General features: G+C 36.8%; 1 protein-coding gene and 1 long non-coding RNA gene across 2 annotated transcripts in view; one reads left to right on the forward strand and one right to left on the reverse strand.

Annotated features, from left to right (window-relative positions):
• Nucleotides 1-442: 442 nt before the first annotated feature.
• LOC139150337 (perlucin-like protein) lies at nucleotides 443-4,408 on the reverse strand. Its single transcript, XM_070722641.1, has 6 exons — nucleotides 4,375-4,408; nucleotides 3,657-3,722; nucleotides 3,073-3,082; nucleotides 2,230-2,656; nucleotides 1,340-1,419; nucleotides 443-573 (listed from the first exon to the last, which is right to left on the reverse strand). The coding sequence occupies exons 2-6, from the start codon at nucleotides 3,720-3,722 to the stop codon at nucleotides 443-445; spliced, it is 714 nt and encodes a 237-aa protein (XP_070578742.1). The 5' UTR covers nucleotides 4,375-4,408.
• A 4,371-nt stretch (nucleotides 4,409-8,779) lies between these two features.
• LOC139148570 (uncharacterized) overlaps nucleotides 8,780-9,634 on the forward strand; it is a 1,897-nt gene continuing 1,042 nt past the window's right edge. Inside the window, exons 1-2 of the long non-coding RNA XR_011555950.1 lie at nucleotides 8,780-8,867; nucleotides 9,331-9,410. This is a non-coding gene — a long non-coding RNA (uncharacterized lncRNA). The remainder of the gene's footprint in view (nucleotides 8,868-9,330; nucleotides 9,411-9,634) is intronic.

Below are 9,634 nucleotides of genomic sequence, written 5' to 3' on the forward strand. Positions count from 1 at the left end.
TTTAAAATAGCCTTCTCTTCTCTTGTTAAAAGAAAAATCCCTAAACTAAAATATGCATGGGCTACCAGCCGTTGTCACCGCGCTACCAACTTCAGAAAATGGTAGCCCAAGTGGACTACCAGGGAAAAAGTTGATTTGAGCCCTGCGTTACATTTGAGTCTGCGCAGTAGTAGTAGTTTGTTTCTGCCAACCGGGAGAAACTCCCCTGTATCGCGTCATATAGTTCACTCATCGCCTTCATCACACGCATGCGTATCACATGCAAACAGAACAAAAATCATCGCGTTCACCCAGCTCAAACATTCACAAATTAAATCTACACTTAACAAACGTGTAACACCTTTGTAGTTGCAACTCCGAATGCTGTGAAATTTACGAAACTGTTGTCAAGAAAATAAATCAAAACACAAGAATTGCTGCTGACTTCTTTATTCTACTTATCTTATAGATTTACAGAGATAAAATCCGAAATAACAACACTGCTTTGATTGTAGAATGAAGTTATACGATATCCTGGTATATACTCCACCTCTACCGGTCCTAGTAACTGTGTAAATGTGTTGCAGTAGGGATCTAAAGATAAAAGTAATATCGGATTAATGTAAATAACACTATGTATGTATGTATGTATGTATGTATGTATGTATGTATGTATGTATGTATGTATGTATGTATGTATGTATGTATGTATGTATGTATGTATGTATGTATGTATGTATGTATGTATGTATGTATGTATGTATGTATGTATGTATGTATGTATGTATGTATGTATGTATGTATGTATGTATGTATGTATGTATGTATGTATGTATGTATGTATGTATGTATGTATGTATGTATGTATGTATGTATGTATGTATGTATGTGTGTGTGTATGTATGTATGTATCATGTATGTATGTGTGTGTGTATGTATGTATGTATGTATGTATGTATGTATGTATCTATGTATCTATGTATGTATGTATATGGTATGTGTATGTATGTATGTATGTATGTATGTATGTATGTATGTATGTATGTATGTATGTATGTATGTATGTATGTATGTATGTATGTATGTATGTATGTATGTATGAATGTGGGTTTATATAGTATGTATCTATGTATATGTATATAGGCATGTAAGTATGTAGATTTATGCCTTTCATATGAAACACAGTAATCTGTGACAATATGCACAATTTCATATTATGTTTAATTCAATGTCTTTGTCTTGGCCCTCAATCCTTTGAGATGAAGTTTTTCAACACTGTATATGCAAATCGGATGTCATTTTCTGGCAGATTCGAACCCCACGTAAGCAGGTCTTTGTACAAGTCATGATTAACACCTACCTGGAACTTCGCAGACGAATCCTTTAGGTCTGTAGTCACAGTATTCGTCATCCCATTTACCTTTGTTACGATCTCTATACCTGTAATGTAGGACATGAGAAAACCCAAAGAAAGGCGGAAAAAAATAATTATGCTGTTCCGATAACATGGTATTCAAAAATAGGGTAGGTAGGTCGGCAGGAATTTTTTTCCAAAATAAATTTAATTTTAAATATGCATTTTTCAAACACTGGCCACAACATTTCAAGAAAAATGTATCATACCTGTAAAAGGAAAAAAAAAACCAAAAGACATCCTCGTTCAAGTAAAAATCAAATGCCAAGTAACGAACGCGTGATTTTAAGGTTTTTTATTTCTTTTATTTTTACTTCCGTGTTTACGAAACTTTAAAAAGTTTAGGGTTGGCAGATAAAAATAGGGTAGGTCGGGTTATCGGAACAGCACAATTTTTTTGCTTCGGTCTAAGCTTATTTCTGATAACGAATGCAAGTATTTTTAGCATCAGGAATCGCGTGCCGTAATAATTATATTCTACATTTGTGTACTTACTCTTTCTACACAATTTCTATGACATAATACGAATACGTAATTTTTTCTGCTCATTATGTCTGTAGTGGGAAATTGAACAATATGAAATAGCGATAATTATGTAAGAATGCAATACAGTTGCTTTGGAGTTACCTGCTCGCCAACAAGACATGGCTGCTGAATTAGTATAGATTATTTCGTAGTTTAATTTGGACAGTTTCGGGACAGTGGGAGTCATCTAAGACAAAAGGCTACCCAGGCAACTCAATGATATCACTTCATCAGTCAGAGGAGATCTTATGATGACCTGCTTTACGCTGCTTAACCATTGTCCGTTAACACTCACTATTACTAATGCTTACCACAACTGTACGCAGTCTTGGTCAATCTTCCTATTCTGCCCATTCTTCCTGTCGCGTATTTTAGTGTTGTCAGGCTGACTACGCGCCCAGTTCTCGTAGTCTTTGTAGCCGATCCTATCGTCATTGCCCCAGATATATCTCCCTTCGTTCCTGCTGTCGCTAAGACCAATAAAGAATCCATGGTTTTTGATACACTTCTTCTTATGTAGCTTGTTAGACTTGATAAGATCACGAATTTCGCCATCAACGTATCCGTTATTAAGTACTGCTAGACGACCGGCATAACCTCGCCGGATGAAACGATCTCGGCAAAACTTGGAGGCTGTCTCTTGGTATGGATGGTCATCTTTATCTTGTTGACAATACACTTCATATCGGGTACACTCACGGCGGCAGTAAGAGTCAAACGTTCTCAACGTAACAGTCGCTTTTAACAAAAAAAGAAGATAAACTTATTAAAAAGCTGATGATACAATAACTATATACTGTTTCATAAGTGAATGAACTAAAGGAATACAGAGGTTGAGAAGATTGAAGCTGAAAGATTTAATTAAAATTAACTGATATCTCACTCTAACACTTCTGTATATTATTGTTGCCAGTATTACGTACATGAACCTATGAATCTGAATGCAAGGATAGCAAAAGTTATTGAAATGAATTTGCCCTCCGGCTTTTGGATTTTATCCTGGTATTCCGTCGTCCTATAACATTTTACAGCTACATACTACAATCAACCAATCAAGACAATGGGAATCTAGTCCATCATCATCATCATCTTTAGCAGAAGCAGTACATAAAAAACTTTTAACATCATTGGAAAGAAAATATTGAATGACTTACCCGCTGGTTCCTAAAGCGTTGACGAGATTCGTTGATTGCAAAAAGGAGAAATGACAAGTTGTTTAGCAACGAATGGATGCAGCAGGAATAAAAATGGCAGTCAAAACTCCAGAGAAACAAACTGATCAATTACCGAGGGCCCTGGTTCAACCGAAGTACGTTTTTGTCCTCTGGATACGTAGTCACAATTTTAATCATGTAAGTCATTTGCATGGGAAAGAAGTGTAACTTTTCAAAATATTGAAGGATTTGTGCTCATTGATATCTTAGAAGGCCTACCAATAACTCCAGACAGTAACTTTTAGGCCGATTACTGAGGGAAAATACCTAAGACTTCTTATGCTATCTGATTAAGCTTCTGATCACCTCGGCAGATGTAGACTTAATATGCATAAGTAAAGATGCATGACCACTGTTGACCACTTGCAACATATGGAGATACAAGAATTGGGGTAAGGGATGAAGTACGCAACCACTGTGTCCAAAGAAAACCTCCGTTCGTTACAAAAAGTTGTCCCCCCTTGTTCCACTTTTCTACCCCTCCCCACCCCTATGCTCATCAGTAGAAAGAAAACTGATAATACCTGTGCGGAAGCATACACAACGCACGCGATGAGCATAAAAATTATCTTTAGGTCCATGGTGATCATCTGTAGATGAAACTGACATTCGCATTAATTACATGTATTGGGAAGGATATACAATACTTCATTCACCACAGAAACTAAAGATGTAAGTCGAGTAAGTGTTTAATCTAAATGGGAAACAAGGCTATCTCTTGGATTACGAAAATCTGCATTTCCGTAAGATAAACTGAGCATTTAACTATGATATACGTAATTTACATATGTAAAATTTGAATGAAACAATTCTAAGCGTATTGAATTTTTGTTGAAACGATAACTCTTGAAACAATCATTCACATTGAGTGATTGATGATTGAAAATACGCATGATCAGGTTTTCTTTTAAAACTTACAAATTGTGAGAATGCTATATGTACATGTAACAACTACGGCCTATATATTCCTTTGCACATATAAAGATGTTTCTCTAAAATTTGCTTTTTTCGTTCGATCATTATAATATGTACAAAGAGCACAGTTGCATCATGGTTGCTGTTAACAGCCTACAGTTGGAAGCGTGTTTTCGGACAATTTAGAGTCCTACGTGGATGTTACAAAAAAAATCAACTACATGGATTTTCTTCTATACAGGTTTCGAAGGTAGAAAGGCTATTTGAAATCACTTCATCGTGGATTCAATCGCTACAACCAAGAATTGTACTCCGTTAGTTACTCACCGAGTGGAATCCTTCTCCGTCTGCACGAGTTGGCTTCTGGTTCCGATGATCGACAGTAGAAATCCATGAGAATATATAGAAAAACTATCGTCGGGGGTGTCGCCTTACAACTGTCGCTGCATATCATTATTCTGTGACATGATATGTGCTTACAGAGAAATGGAAATGTACAGCAAATATTGCAGGGGCACCCCCGAGTGCAGGATAGAATGTATGAAAATACGGGGGTTGATATTTGGGTACTTAAGACCACATGTTCTGTTCAGTCGAAAAATCACTTGAGATAAGTTTCTCAGTTGTTAGGAGATGCAACAGATGCTTTCATTCCAAAACTCAATTCAATACAACGAAGTCACCCGTTTTAAATGACGAGCTGTTAAATCCATATTGCCACGCTTGTCAATCGAGCACAGTTGTTACGTTTACTAGATAGCTAAGAAAAAAATAACAATACGCTGAAATTACGCTGAAATTATTTAAATTATTTTTCGTTTTTCATCGACCATGATGGTAGATGTCGGACGTTTGGAATTCAGTCGACATTTCTAACTTGAACTTCAAACTAAAGAAATTCAATACGCTTAGAATAAATGTCACAGGTACATCTTTATATCTTTCCTTCCAGCAAAGTAAACAAACTTTTGAACGAAATGTGTAAATTCAAGCGATTTCTACTACCGGCGTAAGGACATTTCATCTTCAATTAGCAGACAGGCAGACAAATGTGCATTATTTTATCATAAACCGTAGAATGGACGACTTCTAGATACACAAAGAGGGTAGTAAATATGGACATGTTGGTTGTTGACTTGTCAAATGGGAGTTTGAAATCTTAAGGATATGAGAGGCTAAAGGGGGAGTTAATGTAGAGAAGAGATAGGCGGTGAGATAGTTTTAATGGACGGATAGTCAAAAGAAGATGGAATGGAAGCGGGGGTGGGGGGAAACTAGCTAGTTACCAAGAAGAGTCTATCTTTCAATTTGTAGCGGATGACAGTAGCAATTACTAACGGTATTGCAATACCCTACATAATAAACAACTGCAGCTTTGCTCAACATTTCTCAAAGATGCTGGCTAACTGCCCGTGGTTTCTTGAATGAAACGAAAATAAAATTTGGAAGAGGAAATATAAAGATGTTCGTAACTGCTCGCTCACTAGCATATACGGAATATATACCATCTCACTTAACTTGGATGCCCGTTCCCCACGCCCCACAACAATTCAAGCTCCCCACTGCCCTCTCCCCACTACTGAAATTCCCCATTGCCCACTAGTTGCCCACTAGGCAACCCAGATCAATGAAAAACCGTGCGAGCACCATACACTTAGTATACATTGGAACATTCTACTCTAAGTTAGGCGCTTAATCCCCCCCCCCCCAAAGTTCTATCAACCATGTCATTCCCCTCCCTCTCCGTATTTTCCGGTACCTACTGTCAAACATTTTCTCCCCGTCTGTGTAAAAAAATTCTTCCCCGCCCACAGTTACTATCGATTATTTCCTCCCCGCCTGCTGATTAGTGTTGAAATCTGACCACGCGCTGAAAAACTGCGCACGAACACCTTTTTGCACGAACAGCTCAGTTGGCGACACCTGTTTACTGGGTCTGTCCTCATTGTTGAGCAAATGCCAGTAAAATTCGAAAATATCACATAACATGAAATTCCGCTATAAACGCACAGATGGCAATACGATTTCTTTCTGGCTGCGTTATCAGTACCCCAATTTCCAATGGATTTTACTTTATTAGGTGAAATGGGATCCATTTACCTGTTTCATATTACCAGACAGGAGAGCAGCAGTTCAGTTGACTAAAACAGCCTGTTCTGCGGTTTTTTAAGTGTTATCCTGTGTGACGAAGTGACATGACTGTTTTACTATTTTACAAAGAAAAATACCCATCACAGTTACATTTAATAGTGAGGTAAGAAAAATTTTAAAATTGTAAAATTCATTAATTGTGGATGTTTATGTTTTACTTTTATGAAAGTTGAAAACAAATAAAATTAATATGCTGAAAATGTTAATACTCGTCTTACTTCTCGACAATCTATCCACATGAAGGCTTTACGAGTATTAAGCTATGATTTCATCGGTAGAGTTTGCGTACCTTAATCGAATTTGTACAAAGTGTAACACCATTCGCGTTTTCATAATTTAACAATTCAGCCACTGAAAATCTCCTATCTCTACGCCTTTGTATACGTGATGTATATAGCTGTTGCCTATAGGTCAGCCAATCATAACAATTTATGCACGTGAAACCCATTTTTATTTGATTCTAACGCCTTCCTCGTTTGCCGAACAAAACATCCTTTTTAACAAATTTATACATATATTTAAATTAGGCCAGAAATTGTGTGGTTCCGATAACATGCTTTTGAAAAATAGGGTATATAGGTGGGGGAAAAATTGTCATTTTTTTTATTTCACCAAAAAATCAGTAAAGCATGCGACTAAATTGCAAGTGTTCATGCAACTGATTCTGTTCAATTGTTCCCATACGAAAATGATATTGGAAACACATCGTATTTGGTACCGCGTGCAGAATAGCTCGCCATATCGCTGACAAGAACAGGCTGGCGCAGGCTTGACTTTCCTTGAACGATGACAGAGAAAGTGTCCCAAAAAAGCACCTTTTGTTCCCTCAAAGCATTATTTCAATGAAATACAACGGATTAGAATAGCAAACCCTGTAAAGTGACATTGATTGTTCGCATTTGATCGTGCAAAGTGAGTAATCAATCGCTGAACATGTGTACATCATGGATGATATAAATTGTTAGGATTTTAACGCACACAAAAAATTACTGCTTATTTTATGGTGACCTTGGGACAGATAATCATATTATAAATACAATGACGTGGGTAGACTTATTCTCCACTAAAGACATGTGATGTCAATGAAACAAAACCTGTGTCAATTTCGAGTTAATGTAAGGACCTAACGTTAAATCTGTACCTGCGAGTGATCACGTAATTAAAATATTGTAATCTAATAAAGTGGATAATGTGGTAAAGCATGAATATCAAGACGACGTAGGTAAGGTCAATGAAAAAATTATATGGTTCCCTAATTCGACCTACTCTATTTTAAACCCCCCCCCCTCCCCCGACCCTAAACTTTTTATGGGTCCGTCAACACGGAAGTAACACAAATTGTACTTTCCACGATAATTTTGAGAAAATCTGAAAAAGGTAAAACCTTGCGAGAGTTAGAGCGATATGACGTCATCGTTCAAGGAAAGTAAAGCCTGCGTCAGCCTGTTTTTGTCAGCAACATGGCGAGCTATTCTGCACGCGGTACCAAACACAATGCGTTTTCAATATCATTTTCATAACGGAAAATTGAACAGAATCAGTTGCGTGAACACTTGCAATTTGCTCGCATGCATTACTGATTTTTTGGTGAAAATAAGAAAATGACAATTTACCCCCCTCCTACATACCTCATTTTTCAAAAGCATGTTATCGGAACCACAAATTTATTTTGGCTTAATTTAGATATATGTATGAATTTGTGAGTTTTGTTCGGCAAACGAGGAAGGCGTTAGCATCAAATATAAAAATGCGTTTCGCGTGCATAAGTTGTCATGATTGATGGCCCTATCGTCAACAGCTTACAGTACGTCCAAAGGCGTATAGATAGGAGGTTCTGAGTGGCTGAATTGTTAAATTATGAAAACGCCAAATTATGGTGTTACATTTTGTGCAAATTTGATTCAGGTACACAAAATCTACTTATGAAATTATAGCTTGATACTCAGGAAGCCTTCATGTGGATAGATTGTCGAGAAGTAAGACGAGTATTAACATTTTCATCATATTAATTTTATTTTTTGAAATTTAATAAAATTAAAACATTAACATCCACAATTAATGAATTTTACAAGGCTTTGCTTACCTTACTATTAAATGTAACTATGATGGGGTTTTTTCTTGATAAAATGGAAAACAGTAATGTCACCCCGTCACACAGGATAACATTTAAAAAACGTACAACAGTTATAGACAACTGTGAACTGCTGCTGTCATGTCTGGTAATATGAAACAGGTAAATGGACCCCTCTTCACCTAATAAAGTAAAATCCATTGGAAATTGGGGTACTGATAACGCAGCTAGAAAGAAATCGTATTACCATCTGTTCGATTATAACGGAATTTTATGATATGTGATATTTTCAAATTTTACCGGTATTTGCGCAACAATGAAGACAGACCCAGTAAACAGGTGTTGTCAGTGAAGCTGTTCCTGCAAAAATGTGTTTTTGCGAAGTTTTTCAGCGCGTGGTCAGATTTAAACACTAATCAGCGGGCGGGGAGAAAAAAAATCGACATTTACTGTGGGCGGGGAAGAAATTTCATTATTTCCAGTACACGGGGAGAAAATGTTTGACACCAGGTCAAACCGACTACGAGAACTGGGCGCGTGGTCAGCCTGACGATGATAACAAACTAGACAAATTTGGCCAAGACTGCGTACAGATGTGGTAAGCATTAGTAATAATGAGTTTTTACGCAGAGTGGTAAAGCAGTGTAAAGCAGGTCATCACAAGATCTTCTCTGATTGATGAAGTGATATCATTGAGTTGATAGCTTTTTGTCTTAAATAACTTCCACTGTCCCAAAACGGTCCAAATTAAACCATGAAATAATCTATACTAATTTAGCAGCCATGTATTGTTGGCGAGCAGGTAACTCCAAAGCAACTGTATTACATTCTTACATTATCATCGCTATTTCATTTTGTTCAATTTCCCACTACAGACATAGTGAGGAGAACAAATTCCGTATTCGAATTATGTCATAGAAATTGTGTAGAAAGAGTGTATACACAAATGTAGAAAATGATTACTGCGGCATACAATTCCTGTTGCTACAAATAATTGTATTCGTTATCAGATATAAGCTTTTATAAACTTACACGGGTTTGTCTCATGTCCTACGTTACAGGTACAGAGATGGTAACAAAGGTAAATGGGATGACGAATACTGTGATGAGAGACCCAAAGGATTCGTCTGCGAAGTTCCAGGTAGGTATTTATCGTGACTTGTACAAAGACGTGCTTAGGCGAGGTTCGAATTTGCCATAAAGTGACATCCTATTTGCACACAGAATGTTGATAAACTTCACTTTCAAGGATTTAGGGCTAAGACTAAGACATTGAATTAAACATAATTATATGAAAGTTTGCATATTGTCACACCTTATTCTGCTTTATATGAAAGAAGGCAAAAATGTACATATATGGATACA

Source organism: Ptychodera flava, chromosome 2, assembly GCF_041260155.1.
Source record: "Ptychodera flava strain L36383 chromosome 2, AS_Pfla_20210202, whole genome shotgun sequence".
NCBI lineage: Eukaryota > Metazoa > Hemichordata > Enteropneusta > Ptychoderidae > Ptychodera > Ptychodera flava.

What these genes read in the sequence shown, in the direction of transcription:
- LOC139150337 (XM_070722641.1), bottom strand. Translation starts at nt 3,722, where the DNA reads ATGATCACCATGGACCTAAAGATAATTTTTATGCTCATCGCGTGCGTT. An exon ending in CAAGACTGCGTACAGTTGTG is followed by an intron (nt 1,420 to 2,229) that starts GTAAGCATTAGT and finishes CCTACATTACAG; the next exon opens with GTATAGAGATCGTAACAAAG. An exon ending in ATTCGTCTGCGAAGTTCCAG is followed by an intron (nt 574 to 1,339) that starts GTAGGTGTTAAT and finishes TTTTATCTTTAG; the next exon opens with ATCCCTACTGCAACACATTT.